At 33.0% G+C, this 19,684-nt stretch overlaps 1 protein-coding gene across 10 annotated transcripts in view; it reads left to right on the forward strand.

The window, feature by feature from the left end:
- Positions 1–19,684, forward strand: part of ERGIC2 (ERGIC and golgi 2) — a 44,586-nt gene that overhangs the window by 8,679 nt on the left and 16,223 nt on the right. For 5 of the 10 annotated variants that reach the window (XM_060413250.1, XM_060413251.1, XM_042247330.2 and 2 more), the window contains 7 exons: positions 357–499; positions 2,158–2,266; positions 4,135–4,181; positions 5,703–5,773; positions 10,747–10,787; positions 16,809–16,910; positions 17,980–18,075. In XM_060413250.1, coding sequence (XP_060269233.1) covers positions 394–499; positions 2,158–2,266; positions 4,135–4,181; positions 5,703–5,773; positions 10,747–10,787; positions 16,809–16,910; positions 17,980–18,075 — 572 coding nt within the window. In that variant the 5' untranslated portion in view covers positions 357–393. The remainder of the gene's footprint in view (positions 1–356; positions 500–2,157; positions 2,267–4,134; positions 4,182–5,702; positions 5,774–10,746; positions 10,788–16,808; positions 16,911–17,979; positions 18,076–19,684) is intronic. The other 5 variants (XM_060413254.1, XM_060413255.1, XM_060413253.1 and 2 more) reach the window with 1 other exon arrangement.

Below are 19,684 nucleotides of genomic sequence, written 5' to 3' on the forward strand. Positions count from 1 at the left end.
TAGCAATATATGAGCATGTCTATTTTACTTCATTGTCATCCTTTAATGGAAATGTGTTATTTTTGTATGTTTTGTTAATTTAAGAGAATAACCATTTTAATTTGTATATTCAAATATTACAGATATGATTGAGTAGCTTTTCACATTATTTAGCTGTTAAATGTGTTAGTGTGTGTAAATTACCTTTCATTAGTACTTTTTGTCAGGGTGGGAGTGGAGAAAGAATAGTGTTAAGCTTTTTTTTCCCTTGAGGAGGAATGAGAATGTTCCAAGGACATTTGCCAGTTATCTAAAAATAAAATCAACCTTTTAATCTTTCTGAAGGATGCATTTATTCATTTTTTTAAATTTCTTAGCATGACTATATGAAAGAAGAAGAAGGTTTTCCTGAAGATGAGGCGACTGAATCGGAGGAAAACCTTAAGTTTGGTGAAAGAGTTGGATGCCTTTCCAAAGGTTCCTGAGAGCTATGTGGAGACTTCAGCCAGTGGGGGTACAGGTGAGTATCAGTTCAAATCAGAACTCCTTCAGGAAGTTCATCTTCTGAGTTAGCATGGTAGTGAGGGTGGTGGGGTGAAGGCATGTCCATGACGGGGGAGTGTATGCATACATATAGCTGATTCACGTCACTCTAACACATTGGAGGACAGTTATACACCAATGAAAAAAAGAAGAAAAAAGGTTAAAAAAAAACCTTTCTTTCCCCCAAAAAAGAACTTACAGAAATGTCACTATGAGGAAGAACTCATCAGTGAATTTTAAAGGAACTTTAAACTCATCAAAGTAACTTTATAGCTGGTCTGTCCTCATGTCACACTATTTGCCTTAAATTTATTCTTCTGTATATGCTTTTTGGCATCCAACCCAGAGCAGCCTATGCATTTAGCAGTGTTTATTAAAGCATAACTGAACAAATTAATTCAGTTATACTGCTTTGGTGCTCTTGAATTATTATTAAGATTTTTATATGTAGATAGAATTGAAGTTATTTAATGATGTTGAAACTGCCCTAGTCTGTTTTGGTTAAGAGTAAGTCACTTTAGATATGATAATAAAATTCTTAAATTTCACATTACTAAAGAAAGGTAGAATAGGGCAGTAAGTTAAGAGCTTAGACTTTGGAATCAGACTGTCTGGATTTAAATTCCACCTCTGCCCCTTCCTAAATACTTGATCTTGAGAAAGTTCCTCAACCTGTCTATGCTTTAGTTTCTTCTTACACAAAATGAGGATGTTATCAGTGTTTACCTGGTGGAGTTGCAGTAGCAATTAAATAAGTTAATATTTATAAAATACTCAGAGCAGTGCCTGGTACAGAGAGAGAGATTTGTTAAATAAAATAGTAATGAAATATATCAGAAAAATGTAACAGTATTTACTATAACTTTTTTCTATGTGAAGAACTAATAAAACAGTATATTTCTCATAAGATTCACATTTCATTTGGTAAAATAATTTGGTAAAGTTTACATTATTTGCTATTTCTAATCTCCTGTGATTAACTTTGTCAATGAACATAGTACAAGTTCTTGTTACACTGTCCATTTTAAGTGTTTTTTGTCATAGTAGATGATAGTGCTTTTTCTTTTAATTAGATCTTTTAAAATGAAGTGAAATATTTGGGAGATTTCCAAGTAGATAGAGTTTTATCTATCTGCTTTGGTAAGCAGAGATGGAGATTTTATTTGACTTTCTGGCACAGATTGTGAACTCTCAAGATCTAAGAAATTAGGCTGTTTTTTTGTTATTTTAATTGGGCTACAGCATGGATGCCATTTTTAATTTGAGGGGACTACTTTCAAATTTGTGTTGTGAAACTTCCTTACTTTTATCATTTATCATATCTGTGACTCTGCTGTTTGTAACAAGGTAAAAGTTTTGTGTCTTTGTGTAATTTTGACAGATCCATTTAGTGAGAAATGTCCTTAATACTGAAGAAATAATATGCTTTCTCAATAATGCAAATGTTTGTGTTCATTAAATATTCATTTTTAAGTTGTTTTAGAAAAATTTTTTTAATATTTTAAGAAAAATCTTTTACAGTATTCATTCACATGGCAATTATATTAGGGTATTCTTTGCTAATTTTAATCTCAGTTTCCTGCTGTTTACCTTTTTAAAATTATTTTAATTCTTTCTTTTTTGTTGGTTTCTCAGTTTCTCTAATAGCATTTACCACTATGGCTTTATTAACTATAATGGAATTTTCAGTATATCAAGATACATGGATGAAGTATGAATATGAAGTAGACAAGGATTTTTCTAGGTAACTGCTTTTATTTTTTGAAATGCCTTTAGATTTAAATTGTTCTGAAAATAAAATGGTTTAATTTTATACATAGTTTATTTTAATTCTGAAGAAATAGTCCTTAAAAATTCTCATTATGAATTAGGTAAAATATTTTAGAATCATTTGCATACTGGTTCAATTATAAAAGAGAGGTTCTCTGATTGTTTATATATTTGTTTAAAAAGGTTAGGAGAACAGAATGTATTTTTCCTTAGAAGTTGAAAAGATGGAAATTGTTTGATGTTTTGAAACTGTTTACTCTTTAGATTTTGAAATATCTTACTGATCTGCCTGAGCTGGAAAACAAATTATGGTAACATTGTTTATACTTAAAGCTTGATTGTTGTAAATTATGTATAAACTATATTTTAAGGTAAACATCACTTTTAAGCCTTTGAAAATAATAGTATCTTAATTAGGAAACAAAACATACTTTATTCATATCATTTGGATTTTTTAGTTGATTGAAGATAACAGGTTTATAACATGTAGGTTGTACTAGATGGCAGGAAACATTTACTTCGCATTTTCAGTCCCAGATCTGCCAGTTACTTGGTGTGTGACTTTTGAGAACTGACTAACTCTATATCTGCATGTGCTTCAGTTTTCTTTTCTGTAAAATGGGGATAATATTTATACTACTTTCCTCTTCAGATCAATGAGAATTCAGTCAGTCAACATTTGTAATAGGTCCTTTGTAACCTTGGGCAAGTCATGTAGCTGGCTTTTTTGGGCCTTAGTTTTGTGATCTGTAACATCAATATTATTCTTAATGCCATTAGTTTTTAAGGAATTTGTTGTTTTTCTCATTTATTTATTTTTTTAGCCCCAGTGAAACACTTTTTCTTCTTTACAAATGAAGTCATGTAGTTCACCTCAAGTGTAATGGGGATGCCCAGAAGCCTGTCCACTTGGCTTCATCTTCTGGTTCCTATAAAATCTCGTGAGCCTAAACTCCAGGGTTATTTGACTACAGTCTGAACTCTAGACAACTTTAAGACTACATGAAATTCTAAAAATCCAGACTCTCTGTTGAAACCAGATGAAAATTATTAGGGTGAAAAAAAGTTTTGATAGGAGGCACAGGACAGACAGGACTAATACTGATTGTACTCATTCTGTTTTCTTGGTGCTTAATTCTTTTTGAAAATTAGTTTGATTTGAACTGATCATTTGAAAATAAGGCATTGAGTGAGTCTTTTTAAAAGGCCATGCAAAATTTTAAGAATCAGATTTCTTTTTTTCTAGTAATTTTGGTACATTTATTTTGACTTACACAGACCTAGTTTCCACTATGCCACTTCCGTGGTTATCTGGTCTTAAACTAGGCATGCATTTATACTTCTGTAAATACCATTGCTTATCTGTAGAACTGACGCTGTCCATTTTATAGGTCCATGATAAAGAATAAAGATTGTGCTATTTGTAGCATATCAGGCATAATGCTGGATGTATGGTATTTATTTGATAAGGGAAGAAAGACTTTCAATTCCTACCTTTTGATTTTGAAAGTTTTACATTCTTTAGTCACATAGTCTATATAAGATTTATGTAAACAGAGGTTAATACTTTTTTCTGAGTTGCTTAGACTTCTCAGTTGTAAACTTGCCATTTAATTAAAGGATACTGTGTTTAAAACTTGTAAGTCAGAATGGCTTTTGGAATAATTACAAAATAGAATTGTTACTTTTGAAGAGCCTTTGTTTTGGCCATATGAAATGCTATACAAGTTCTAACTGACGTATTCTGTGTGAAGTTCAAGTTTTTCATAGATCAGTTGATTTTTATTGCTCATGTTTTATTGATCAATTAATATATTATAATGTTTCCTTTTCATTTTTTAGCAAATTGAGAATCAATATAGATATTACTGTTGCCATGAAGTGTCAATGTAAGTACATCTTTAACTTGATGAATGCATATATAAGTTATGGTTAAATAATTACTGCTGCTGCTAAGTCACTTCAGCCATGTCCAACTCTGTGCGACCCCATAGATGGCAGCCCACCAGGCTCCCCCATCCCTGGGATTCCCCAGGCAAGAATACTGGAGTGGGTTGCCATTTCCTTCTCCAATGCATGAAAGTAAAAAGTGAGAGTGAAGTCACTCAGTCATGTCTGACTCTTAGCAACCCCATGGACTGCAGCCTACCAGGCTTCTCCATCCATGGGGTTGTCCAGGCAAGAGTGCTGGAGTGGGTTGCCATTGCCTCCTCCAGATAATTGCTAGTAAAAAGTAAAAAATACTGGTTGTTTTAACTTTATTTTCCCTTTATGATATTGTAAAATACTGTTGTAGTGTTATTTAACAATGCAAATAAGAATGTTTTTCTCCACAGCTTTTATTTTTTAAATTTCTTCTCCATGAAGAGATTTAACTTTTACATTAGTATGATTAAAATGAAAGAAAATTGGAGGAAATTTTGATAAGTCAAAGTTCTAGTTTAGGTATATCTTGTTTGGAGTACCAGTTTTTACACCCACCTTCCACAAACATATCCTATCACTGTTTAAATTTACAACCCTTTACTTTTACTTTTGCACACAGATTCAAATCTTTTAAGTTAATGGTGGTGTTACCGTTTTCTGTTTTCTTCACTGGCTTCACTTAATTATACTGGTAGAAGTGAAAAAATGTTTTTATTCCAGATAGATACTGTTTGAATCAGTATTGCTCTTAGAAATGAGGATGCTTTTTCATCTTAAATTGTATGTAAAGTACTGCTTGAAAAGTAGAGACCAAGAATTCAGTAATTCAAACAAAAGTTTTTAAAGTTGTAAACTCATTATATCCAATTAAAGAAATTTATTTCTAAGAGATTTCATCTAAATCTGTTTTCCTTTTCCATTTATATTTTCTTATGTTAGTGGTTTTAAGATAAAAGAAATATTTTGTATCTAAACTATTGAGTTAGTATTAATACCAAATTATCATATTTTGCTTTATTATAGATGTTTGAATACCAATAAAATTTTACCCTTTTCAAGATAAATTTTCCCTATTTGTTGACTATTTAAATGTCATCAGTAGCTTTGCCTTAAGATTTTTTTTAATCTCTAAAAATAATTATTGTCATTAATATTTTGTTCAGCAGCCATTTAATACTGTGATTAGTTTATTGCCAGTTTTTGCAAAGCTCTTCAGTTCAGTTAAGTTTATACTATTTTTACTGTGAGATTCCAAGTCATCTTTCTCACTGAGTAAAAAGTAGAAAAAGCATTATTAATTTTTGAAGTTATTTCCACCAAAACTATATACTACTACTGTTTTAACTTGAATAAATAAGCAGTATAGGAAAGTGACCCTACATATTTGTGAGTTTTCTATTATTCATCTTATTTTGTTAGTTTATATCACATAGTTTGGTTCTGAGCATAGAATATAAAACTTCTAATTTTTTTTTTTAATGCAGATGTTGGAGCAGATGTATTGGATTTAGCAGAAACAATGGTTGCATCTGCCGATGGTCTAGTTTATGAACCAGTAAGTTTGATTCACATGTCATTTTCAGTTGTATGCTTTGAGGAATTTTTCCCTTGAAAACAGTTTTGATATTTGCTTTTAGTTTTGTCTGAGCTAATTTTTAAAAAAATACATTTTCTTAATTCAGGAGTCATGAATGACAATGTAAGTCAGCTATACTTCAGTAAAAAATAAAACAAGAAAATAAAAGTGATACATTTCCTTTGTAAACGTTTAGGGGAAGAAAAAAGTTATATTTGATACTAAAGCCTTGAGATAACTATTGTTAGAATTTGGATAAACCTCTATAACAATAACCTTGTACTTATTTTATCTTTTTTGTTAATTCTTCCTAACAGTTCTTTATCTCATTTATACAGTTGCTAGAGTGATGACATTCCTTTTTTTCTGATGATTTAGAAATTCTGTGTCCTATTTGTATTCTTCTTTTACCAGATTTAAGTCCTTAAAAATGTCTGAGCTACATTTCTCATGTAATCAAGAATGAAGCAGTATCTAAGAGGAGAATTTTATATACATTTACTTTTTTTCACCTACCTTCACACCTCTATTTCCTAGACCTGGTGAAATACTGACATTGTCTTATCGTTTTCATTGCACAAGTTGTGCGTAATAAAACTGATTTATCAGAAGACACCAGCACATTGTAGGGGCAGATATCACATTACAGGGGCAGGTAATAACAGGTCCTGATCAGAACTAGGCCTAAAGAAGCTTTAGAGAAGAACGTACAGAACTCCCAGCTAGTTTGTCTGCTGGCTACTCTGTTGGCTTTGTGGTACTTAAGTTTACTCATGCATTCTTGAGTTGTTTTGTTTACCATTGACAGTTGTGAACTCTCTATAAACAAAATTGGAAAGTGAAGACTAAAGGTGATGGAGGATTAGAAGTAACTGAATGTGTGGAGGAGAAAAAGGAAGCCCTTAGGTTAGTTTTGATTACCAAGTTATTTTTAGTTTATAGCAATAAAATGTATTTATGCCTTTTCATACACACTTTTAAAATAAAGTTTTCTAAAGAAAAAGTTACTTTTGTTAGTGTCACTCTGAATCTCTCTACTTCCTAACTCCTTTACTCCACTCAAAAAATTGATATCACAGTAATTTTTAATGAGATTAGTTACCTTACAAAATCAGGTACTGTGTTACTGCATACTGTTATCTGGAAGTTTGGGTGGTGATTATTGTTAGGCACGTTCACATTTTTATTACATTTCATACTATTTTAGGAATAATTCTTCAACTTTAACTGAGTTTTACTGCTGTTATTTTCTACACTTCTTTGTTTCTTTATTTTTGTTGATCATTTTTTAAGGGACTTTTTGTGGCTTCTTTATCACAGAAAGAATATTGGGATGGACATGTACACTCTACTATATTTAAAATAGATGAACAACAAGATCCTACCCTATAATACAGGGAGCTCTACTCAACGTTATATGGCAGCCTGGTTGGGAGGGGAGTTTGGGGGAGAATGGATACATGTATATGTATGGCTGAGTCCGTTTGCTGTCCACCTGAAACTATCATAACATTGTTAATCAGCTATAGTCCAGTATAAAATAATTTTTTTTTTTTTAGGAATATGAGGATTATGTTTTGTGGCAGACTGCCATTCTGTCATTCCGTTGTTCATACATGTAAAGTTGGCTGAGGATAGAATTCTTGCTTTATGATACTTCGCACTCAGCTTTGTGGACATTCCTTTATTGCCTTCTGGCACAATATTTTTTTCCTTGTAGGGAATGTATTTATCTACTTTCATGCTTTCTTTCCTTTCCTTTTGAAATTCAGATATTTATCCTATATATCCAAATGTAGATCTCCTTCAGTTGTTTTTGGCTTTTGGTGATATTAGTGGTCTGAATTTTTAAGTATTTTTTGGTTGTTGGTTTGCTTTAAAGATACTCAGAATAATACTTTTGCTTCTGCTTTTAAAGATTCTTATCAAATGATGTTGCCTTTCCTGGAGTGGTTCTCAATATTTTATCAACTCCTGCATAAGATGAATATTTTGAACTTTGCCTCTGACTTCTGAATCAATCTTTTTTTTCAATGCCTTCATTATGTTTTAAAATTCAGTGATTCTACTTCCCACCTCTAATATATTGCAGATCACTCTATTTTTTCTATCTTCATGATGTTAAATCTCATTGAGAGATATTAGAAAAACTTTTTTTCTTATTTTTAGAAATGGTATCATAGAGGAAAATTAGGCCTTGGACCTCAGATTGACCACGTCCTTCAAATTAATGAATCTTTTTTGTCTGTTTTCTTGTTCTTTTGGATGGGAAAATGCATGGCCAAATAACTGATTGAGAGTTGAAGTAGGCTATGCTTCTTCTAAGTTAAAGCTTCAGAAGTTTTTGAAAAGAAAGGAAGAAGTCACACTGGGTTCAGGATGGCAGAGTGCATCACTAGGGCACCACAGTGTTTCTTTTCCGTGTTTCTTTTTTGATGGGTTAAATTTAGCTAAGGTAATTCCTTTTTTGTTTAACTGGTGTGACTGTCCTCACTAGCCGGCAGCTGTGGCAGTAATTTTGCTTAATTGATATTACTGTCCAGGTCACATATAAGCTGGGAATAATACTGCTGTGGAATTCAGTCTCTGGCATTGATCGAATTATTGAAAGTGTTCTTAGGATGGACGCTGTCTTTTCCTCAAGTGTGTTATTGTCTTTTATCACCTGTTTCCCCTTTTACTGTGAATTGGCAATTTAATTGCTGCTTGCATGAACTTTTCTTGTCTCATGAAATTAATTATGTGTTGGGCTATTTTCTCAATTTAGTCTCCCTTGTATGCTGGCTTGCATAAGTTTTTAAAAATTTCCAGCAGGGGGATGCTAATTTAAAATAATTCAAAACAATGATATAGTTTGTGTCCTCATTTTTCTGTTTCTTTAAGCATTGTGAGGATTTGAGGAAATGTCATCTTGAGCTTATCCTCTGAAATTTATTTATGATATTTTCTAGCAGTCTCCATATTCTGAGTGTCTGTCACTCTTTACATTTATTAAGTCTCTGATTTTTTTTTAATGTATATTTTTTCTGGATAGCTTGTCTCTCTAGCTAGATGCTAAACTCCTGAGAAGAAATTGCTTGATATTTTTCTTTTTTTATAGTTCACAAAATGTAAAGCATAACGCATTACAGATATTAGACTCTGATGGATATGTTAGAATTATGTAATTGTGGCAAGATTATTGATTATTCCATTGTAACAGTTTCTGCCATTCTGTCCATCATCTGCAAATAGAAAAGTTTTATTTTAACTGTCATGAAATAAAAGTCATGTCTTAGTCATAAAGCTAGAAACTTATTAATATGTATACTTCTTATATGTATACTTAAAAATTGTATGCTTTTTATCAGTAATTTTTAAAATGTTTAACAATGTTTCTGGTAAGTATTCACTCCCTTGTCCTAATTTATATTAAAATATTTCAGAATTATTATTAATGTAAAATTATTTGAGATAATTTTTACTTGTTTTTAAATTTTCACTCGTTCTTTTAATATGCAGTCTGAATATAGAAACTTAATTCTAATAATTTTATAAGTTTCTAAACCATGATCACATTATGCTATGTGATAGCTATTATTTGTTTAAAGAAAAGAACCATTTTTAGGGATGTGAGAAAGTGAAAAATCTGAAAATTGGGCTTATACACTGACCCTTACTACCTGTGATTTTGAAAAAAATTTTTAACCTTTTGAGTTCTTTTATATATATAAAAGAGTAATAAACTCACAAGATTGTTATGAAGATTGAGATAATAATTTAAGTAGCATGTGGCCTAACACAAAGCCACTCTGTGGTTCTTTACCTGCTGTGTTAATCACTATGTTGAGCAGTTTGGGGATACCAAAGGAAAAATTGCAGTCCCTGCTATCAACAGTTTATTCACAAAGTAACTGGGGAGCAGGTGCATGTAGCCTCATCCGTTTGCCTTGGTGTGTTTTTTAGATGTTAGCATTTTCTCTGTGTGCCATGGTGTGAAAAGGTTGCAGGAGGAGTAACCAAAGTGATTTCATTGTAATCAGAAAGAAGGGGGTGATTTAACCTGGAACAAATGGTGTGTAGAATTTAGACTGACTTTAGGGTCACAATTACAGGAGAGGTAGGCTCCAGGTTAACATAATTAAATAACCAAAGGCGTAGAGTTAGAGCTGTTTGATGGAATGAGGGGTTAAGACCAAGGATTTGTAGAGAGAGAGTAGTAGGTCAGGACATGTTATGGAGGCATCATTAATAATAATGATGAGTTAAAACGTAGAATTAATATGTCTATTTATGAATTGTCTTTATAAATATCAAAGGTGGACTTGCTATTGGAAAATTAAATTATGGGTATTGCCGCAAACCATGAGAGCTTGCCCTTTTCCCTCTGAGTCTACAAAATAACAAAATTTGTCTTTGAATTGATGATTATAGTACCTAGGTAACATTTCTTGAATTATTCTTTTGGTTAATACATTTGGGAATTACAGTGACATTGTTTAGCTTGTTTCAAAACTTGTTGATTTTATCGTGGTAAAATACCATGACAGAAACGTAGGCTTTGTATGCTTGAATACTATACTTGAGCTGTATGAGTTTTTCATTTCTTCTTCTTTTTTAAAGCTTAAGTTTCTTGCTGGCATCATGTAAATGATTTTAAGCCCTAAATTACCATTTTGTACATGTGATAGATTGCATTGTATCCATTCCTATAAATGTAGGTTTTTATAACAGGAAAATATTTTCAGTTAGTAAAATTTCTGCATACTATTTTTGAGTATAAGTGTTTTTAAATTTATATATTTATATTTAAACTTATTAGTTTGACTTATGGAAGATTAAATGTAAATTACGAATACTTGTTTTTAACGGCACTGTAAATTGGTTCCTTGCTCAAAGAAAATGTTTTAAATTATGATATTAAAGCTGGGAGAAATTGACAGTTCTGGTGATTATGTTTTGCTTCATTTCAGGCAATATTTGATCTTTCACCACAGCAAAGAGAGTGGCAGAGGTAATAACTAAACAATGTATTGTGGTTCATAGAAATCTAGATCTTGCTTTGCTTATTTTGTCTACTGTGAATTATTTATAGATTCTTCTAGGCATTTGTTTGAATGAAATATTAACAGAATATAGTATATAATACAGTCTTTATAATTTCAAAAGTTTTATCCAATCTTTGGAATGTCATATCTTTTTCTCTAATCCACTTTGAACCATAAATACATTTTATTTTACATTTAAAATTGTATTATCTATTTAAATATTTTTAAAAGCATATATGATCAAATTTGAATATAAAGGATATTATGTGAAAATCGAAGCCTCCTCATCATTCTCTAAACCTAGTACCACTGACGAGTGCTAATAACCAGTTTTCTGCATGTGGCCCTATTTGCTTATGTTACTTTTTTCCTAATACAAATGGGGTCATTCATTACATCTGTTTTATAGCTTGCTTTTTCCAACCTAACCTTATATTTTGGACATCTTCCCACTTAAGTATATACAGTGGTATATTTTATTCACAAGCTATAATAATTTTTGGATACTTATTGATGGGCATTTAGATTGCTGACAGGTTGCTAATATCAATGCTTAGTGAAAATTCTTGAATATAATTTCTCATATGAATATATGTATATATTCCTTATGTACTTGTGTGAATATATGTATGTAAAATTTCTAGAAATGAAATTTCTCTTTTAGATAATATTTAATGTTTTGATAAGTTGTCACACAAGGAAAAAACATTTCTAATGCTGAGGTAGTGATTGTTAATTAAACTTATTGTGGTAATCATTTCACAGTATATATGTTTATACCTTAATCTTATATAATGTTATATGCTAGTTATATCTCAGTAAGATTGGTAAAAAATTTTGATAGATAATGCCAAATATCTTCCCCAAATAGTTTCATTTATACTCCACAACTATGTGAGAGTACTTGTTTCTTTAACCTCACTGACAGTGGGTATAATCACTTTTTTTAAATTTTTGCCATTTTGATGGATGAAAAATGATATTGTACTTTAACATTGGCATTTCTTTATAAATAAGCTGAATATCTTTGATTTTTCTTCCCCATTTGTATTTTTGTATGAAACTCCTTGTTCATGCCATATGCCCATTTTGCTTGGTCATTGGGTTTCTTCTTACTACCTTTAAAGAGTTCTTTGTATATTAAAGAAGTTACTTTTTTATGGTAAATGGTTACTGCATTCCCTCTCTGTCCTTTCTTTTTGGTTTCTAGGCTGTGTCTTGTATTTAAAAAGGCATTATCTAATTTAAGATTATTAAAAATAAATTTTTTTACTCATCCTCTTCTTTCTTCCTAGTCCCTAAGTATTGGTTCATTTCAAATGCCTTTCTCTTTTAATTTCCACTTTCATCGTTTGGAGAGATTTTAAAGTTGAAACAGATGTAGTTGAACAAAATAACTTAGCGTTAGGTGTCTCTGGGCTTCTAGTGCTTTTAGTAGAGAGCTGTCCAGGAATGAAATGTATTACTTTATTCTAGAAATGTTAAAAGTTATGTCTGCTTTCATCTGGAATTTTATTCAGTGTTCAAAACTAGTAATAAGGGAGAGACAAGATTGTGTTTTTACTATTAAAATTATAAATATGTTCCAGTGTACAGTTTTCCATTTTTCATCATAGTGCACTTTTTCATATCCCTTCATGCATGGAACATTAGCTCAGGTTTTTACTGGCCTATTTGAGGCTCACACACACACACATATGGTTTGTTGTCATCAAGCTCTTTTCCCACTGCCCAAGCAGTAAAAGTTGAACTCTGGAAATACATGACATACAAAAATATGAAGGTTTCAATTTCTGCTAGCATTAGCTACAAAGTTTTTGAGTCTCTGTACATGTATACATCTAAAGATGAAATCTGACCTCTTGAAGCTTCCTAAATTATTGTGTTCTGCTTCCAAACAAATATTTGTGAATGAACTAGAGATGCCTAAGGGCTAACAACCTAAATAATGTGCATACCAAAATGTTCTTTTCCTGCATAATTTGCTAAAGATACTTAAGTTTTCTTTCCATTGTTCTGCTTTCTTAAGTATTTAGGATCCCAACTAATCTTTTTCCTGAAGTAGTAAATCTCAAACTCTGGACATAGCCTTCCTGATTACAGCTATTTATTTCTACTGATTTTACAGTGTAAAAATGACCTTTTATTTTAACTAGGCCTATTTTACCAATGTCCTCAGTGGGTGATGCATATGTATTTTATCTTTATCTCTCACTTGCCCTTCTAGAAAATGTTTATTATTATATCATGATAGGATATAAAGTATATTCTGATTTATATTTGCTTCTTCAGGTGCTTCTTTGTTTATAATTTTTCAAAATTATTTATGTATGTTTATGTTTAAAAACTTTTTATGAGTATTTTTAGCTTCACAGCAAATTTGAATGAAAACTATAGAGTTCCCAAATATCGCCTGTCCCTTCATATGCATGGCCTCCACCATTATCAATATCTTGCACCAGAGTGGTACATTTCTTCCAGTTTATGCACAATATGAAAGTGAAGTCACTTAGTCCTGTCTGACTCTTTGCGACCCCGTGGACTGTAGCCCATCAGGCTCCTCAATCCATGGGATTCTCCAGGCAAGAATACTGGAGTGGGTTGCCATTTCCTTCTCCAGAGGATCTTCCCAACCCAGGGATCAAACCCAGGTCTCCCGCATTGCAGGCAGATGCTTTAACATCTGAGCCACCAGGGAAGCCCATGCACAATATGAATACATCCTTATTGCCCAGAGTCTGAAGTTTACATTAGAGTTCACTCTTAGAGACGTGCATTCTGAGTTTTAACAGTTACCTAATGACATATACCCAGCATTATAGTATCTGTATTTTTGCCGCCCTGAAACTCCTGTTTTGTCTGTTCATCCTTCCTTCCCCTCTGGGTTATAAATTTTGTACTAGTTGAGTTTGAGTTCTAATATAGATGACTTTGGATGTTAGTTATATAAAGATACAGAGTTAAAGTAGGTGAAATAGGATTATATCTAAGATGAAGTTATTGTTGAAAATGGTAGAAATAGAAGTAATACTTTTATTCTTGGTCTTGTTCAGAATAAGTAATTTCATGAGTTATTGTAAATGTAAGAATTTAGTTAAAAAAAATGTCTTCAAGCAACTCTGTTTTATTTTGACTATATTTAAAAAGAAAATCTAAGCATGAGTTCTCAAATGTATACTAAGCTCTCTATAATCCTATACCCTATACTCTTTTTAAAAATTATAGGTAGAATGTAATATTTTGTTTAAAATGATCATGTCATAGAATAAAGCAGGTTACTTCAGGAAAGGCAGATACCAGGTGATGTTAAATTTCACTGTGGCCTAGTTTGTACTGAGAATTGGATGCTCGTGTTGTAGATTTATACCCCAGTCATCTCCACTTTTCAGTTCAGTTGCTCAGTTGTGTCTGACTCTTTGCAGCCCAGGACTGAAGCATACCCGGCTGCTTCCCTGTCTATCACCAACTCCTGGAGCTCGCTCAGATTCATGTCCTTTGAGTCAGTGATGCAATCCGAACTTGCCCTTCTCCTGCTCTCAGTCTTTCCCACCATCGCAGTCTTTCTAGTCAGTCAGTTCTTCGCAACAGGTGGCCAAAGTATTGGAGCTTCAGCTTCAGCATCAGTCCTTCCAATGAATATTAGGACTGATTTCCTTTAGGATTGACTAGTGCAATCTCCTTGCAGTCCAAGGGACTCTCAAGATCTTGTCTTCTCCAACACCGCAGTTCAAAAGCATGAATTCTTTGATGCTCAGCTTTCTTTATAGTCCAACTTTCACATCCATACATGACTGCTGGAAAAACCATAGCTTGGAATAAATAGATGTTTGTCTGTAATGTCTCTACTTTTCAATATGCTGTCTAGGTAGGTTACAGCTTTTCTTCCAAGGAGCAAGCGTCTTCTAATTTCATGGTTGTGGTCACCATCTGCAGTGATTTTGGAGCCCAAGGAAAGAAAGTCTGTCACTGTTTCCATTGTTTCCCTGTCTATTTGGCATGAAGTGATAGGACTGGATGCCATGATCTTATTTTTCTGAATGTTGAGTTTTAAGCCAACTTTTTCACTCTTCTCTTTCACTTTCATCAAGAGGCTCTTCAGTTCCTCTTTGCTTTCTGCCATAAGCGTGGTTTCATCTGCATATCTGAGGTTATTGATATTTCTCCCAGCAATCTTGATTCCAGCTTGTGCTTCATCCGGCCCAGAATTTCACATGATATACTCTGCATGTAAGTTAAATAAGCAAGGTGACAATATACAGCCGTGACATATTCCTTCCCCAAATTTGAACCATTCCATTGTTCCAGGTCCAGTTCTAACTATTGCTTCTTGACCTGCATACACATTTCTCAGGCATCAGGTCAGGAGGTCTGTTAATCCCATCTCTTGAAGAATTTTCCACAATCTGTTGTGATCCACATAGTCAGATGTTCTTCTGAAATTCTCTTGCTTTTTCTATGGTCCAGTGTATGTTGGCAATTTGATCTCTGGTTCCTCTGCCTTTTCTAAATCCAGCTTGAACATCTGAAAGTTCTTGGTACATGTACTATTGAAACCAAATTTGGAGAATTTTGAGCATTACTTTACTGGCATGTGACATGAGTGCAATTGTGTGGTAGTTTGAACATTCTTTTGCATTGCCTTTCTTTGGGACTGGAATGAAAACTGACATTTTCAGTCCTGTGGCCATTTCTGAGTTTTCCAAATTTGTTTGCATATTGAGTGAAATACTTTCACAGCATCATCTTTTAGTATTTGAAATAGCTCAGCTGGAATTCCATTACCTCTACTAGCTTTGTTTGTAGTGATGCTTTCTAAGGCCCACTTGCCTTCGCACTCCAGGATGTCTGGCTCTAGGTGAGTGATCACACCATCGTGGTTATCTGGGTCATGAAGATCTTTTTTGTATCGTTCTTTGTGTTCTTGCCACCTCTTCTTAATATCTTCTGCCTCTGTTAGATTTCTGTCCTTTATTGTGCTCATCTTTGCATGAAATCTTCCGTTGGTATCTGATTTTCTTGAAGAGATCTCTAGTCTTTCCCATTCTATTGTTTTCCTCCATTTCTTTGCATTGATCACTTAGGAAAGTTTTCCTATCTCTCCTTGCTATTCTTTGGAACTCTGCATTCAGATGGATATATGTTTTCTTTTCTCTTTTGCCTTTTGCTTCTCTTCTTTGCTCAGCTATTTGTAATGCCTCATCAGACAACCATTTTGCCTTTTTGCATTTCTTTTTCTTGGGGATGGTTTTGATCACCACTTCCTGTACAATGTTCTCTATCCAAAGTTCTTCAGGCACTCTGCCTATCAGATCTAATCTCTTGAATCTATTTGTCACTTCTACTGTTAGTTGCATGTCCGATTCTTTGTGACTCCATGGGCTGTAGCCCACCAGGCTCCTCAGTCCATGGGATTCTCCAGGCAAGAATACTGGAGTGGGTTACCATGCCCTTCTCCAGGGAATCTTCTCAGCCCAGGGATCGAACCTTCGTCTCCTGCATTGCTGGAAGATTCTTTGCCACCTGAGCCACAAATGAAGCCCCCAAATCTGTTATGTGACCCTGTATCTGTCCTGTTCTTTTTATCTATAACACTTTATTCAGTATCTGACAAAAGCTAATGATTTTGTGATTGCTGCATACATTCATGAAAAATGAATTTAGATATTCAGATGAACAGAAAGCCTTTCTTGGTGGCCCTCATTCCACCAGTGATGGACATATAAATAGGATACACACGCTCATTATTGGTAGAAATAGACAGGATTAGGGTCCCTGGCTTTTAGACCTCTAGCCACACTACCTCTCTTTTCCTACTTTCCAGGCAGTGACCAAAGAATACTTCGAACTGTATTTTAGAATAAGGTTCTGTGACAGTAAATATATGACTTAGCTAAGTCAACTAGCCATTGTTATATTTCAAATACTGTTGACTTTCTCTTTGTGTCTTATTGTGTTTTTAAACTGTTGCTTGTTTGTTTTGTATTTAGGATGCTACAGCTGATTCAGAGTAGACTGCAAGAAGAACATTCACTTCAAGATGTGATATTTAAAAGTGCTTTTAAAAGTGCATCAACAGCACTTCCACCAAGGTGAGATGTGTATTTTAATTATGAGACTATTTACTAAGGATTTACTGTGACATGATTTAGTTATGGTTTAGTTCTCTGAATCTCATAGTTCTTAGAGGAAATATAATCATTCTGTATGATGAAGATGCCTTTTTAACTCTTGAATTTATGGCCTGTGATATTGATCAGGATTATCATAAATAATAATATTTTTATTTAATTTTTCTCTTTTATGTGTGTATGGTATACCTTCATATAAAATTGTACTAAGTTTTAAGAACAAATTAATTGCATTTACCATTATGGTGATGTATAAACTTTGGTTAGGAATTTCATGATTTCATGTTTTTATATTACTTTTATCTCTTTTATAGATTAGAAGAGCTGATATTTGGAAATGCTATTGTCATAAAAATGATTATTTAAATTTAAAACTATATAGAGGTTTTACATAGGGAGAAAATGTTCTTATGTATATGAAGTTAAGTGTCATGCCCTTCCCTTACCTCATTCTTCCTGTCTCTGAAAGTACCAGAAACAAATGATGAAAGTGTCTTTGTTGGACTAATAATTCTTTACTTTTCATTTTTCTTCTCTCATTAGATTTAGTGCTCTGATTAAATTTGAATAACTATGAAATTTTAAGTTTGTGTAAATATATATTCAATAGTTGGGCTTTCCTGGTGGCTAAGATAGTAATATCTACCTGCAGTGCAAGAGACTTAGTTCTATCCCTGGGTTGGGAAGAGCCCCTGGAGAATGAAATGGCAATCCACTCCAGTATTCTTTCGTGGACAATCCCATGGACAGAGGAGCCTGAGGGCTACAGTCCGTAGGGTTGCAAAGAGCCAGACACAATTGAGCAACTAACACTTTGACTTACTTTTCTTTTTCATATATAATTTTTTTCATTTTTGTAGTTTTTTAAAATAAATGTTTAGATTTCAAAAACCTGCTATTCTGCTTTTGACATTTAGAACATTACGTAAAAATCTATCTTTAGGAGTTTTTTTCCCTCTATAAAATTTTCTCACCAGTAAATGATAACTACTGACTGTGCTGTAAGTGATCGTAATGTATCTTGTAACAGGGAAGATGATTCGTCACAACCTCCAGATGCTTGCAGAATTCGTGGTCATCTGTATGTCAATAAAGTAGCAGGGAATTTTCACATAACTGTGGGCAAGTATGTTCTTTTCACTTGCTGAAACTACTTTAGACAAGTTGGCAGTCTGGTTAAAAGTCAAAACTTTGCTAATCAAATAATATCTAACTAACAACTAAATGACTCTTCAAATACGTATTTTTGATGTCTTCAGATTGTTTAGGCCTTCAGCCTCAGGAAAGAGAAGACTACTGACTTTAAACACTTCTACTTTAAAACAAAAGGATAACAGTCATCTTATCTTTCATATATTAAAATATAGAAAATATAGGTAAATGTGAATTAAAACCTTCAGCTTGCCAAGTGTTGGTAGCCACAAAGGTCTTACTTAGACATTTCGTTAATTCGTTCATTTTGTTGGATGATATTAGGTTTTTTTTGTTTTTCCTTTCAGTGATTCTCATCAAAATGGAGTCCCTAATTCAAGACAATATTTTGATATAGGTAGAAATGTATCTGGGATAAAGTTAAATTAGGTGAATGTTAAAGAAAAATCTCAGATTTTTTATGAACAGAACCCAGCACAGAAACTGTCATATGGTAAATACATGGTAAATTTCTGAATAAATAAATAGATTCTCTGATTATCTCTTCCCTCTTTCTCTGCTTCTTTCCCTCCCTTCTCTCTTCCTAGCTAGTTTCAGAGCTGAACAGTTCTTCATTGTAAAAAACATTTCTTGAGTATTTGCTACATGCGAAGTACCATGCTACATACTATAGATGAAACAGTGAAAACCAGAGAAAGGGTTTGCCCTTATGATGCTGACATTCTATGAGAGAATCTGAACTTTAAACAGTGAATTACACTAATAATTACTTAATTATAGTTGTATAGTTATAGTTGTATTGTAGATATAAAGCAAAACTGTGGCTGATAAAAAAAACTGTATAACAAGTTTGCTGGTCTACTGTCCGAATCAGTGGAGGCTTTATTGAAGAAAACCTTTGAACACTAATGGATGATTCGACATTTTATATGTAAAGGAGAGAATAGCATTTAGGCTGAAGGAAAGGTCATAAAACAGGAAAGAGCATGGCTGGATGGAGATTTTTTTTTAATGTGCAGAGAAAACATTAGACCTTGTTTCAGTGTTTACGGTGATCAGGTCAAGTGTTGCTTTGTTTCCACTATCCCACTCCTCTGAACGTTCATGTTTTGTTACTGTTGCCAGGAGCTATTCTTCCCATCCCCAACCTGTAGATGGAAACCTTAACTTTTTCATATCATATAGTCCAACAGATAATTGTTCGCTCAAAGAAATTTAGAAGAGTTTATTGCGTCTCTGGGTACAAACAATATCCTATTCCAAAATTAACTGGAAGAGGGAAACTGACAAATATAGTAGCAACCTCTATATTTTGGCCTTTGTTCTTAATTTCTTCACACATCTTTCTTTGTGATAATTCACATCTTCAGTAAGAGAGGTAAAATGGAAAATCATTTGGTTTGTATCCTATCCATATCATATCTGGGATTTTGAAAATAAGGAATGCCAACTCTAAAGCCCAATTAAGCAAAATGTTCTCTCCCAGAAAAAATACCTGGATTCCAAAAAAAAACAAACCTGGATTCCATAAAAGTACTCAGTTATTACTATTATAATTTGAAGTTCATTAGTACATTTGTGAA

The sequence above is a fragment of the Ovis aries genome, chromosome 3 (assembly GCF_016772045.2).
Source record: "Ovis aries strain OAR_USU_Benz2616 breed Rambouillet chromosome 3, ARS-UI_Ramb_v3.0, whole genome shotgun sequence".
Classification (NCBI taxonomy): Eukaryota; Metazoa; Chordata; class Mammalia; order Artiodactyla; family Bovidae; genus Ovis; species Ovis aries.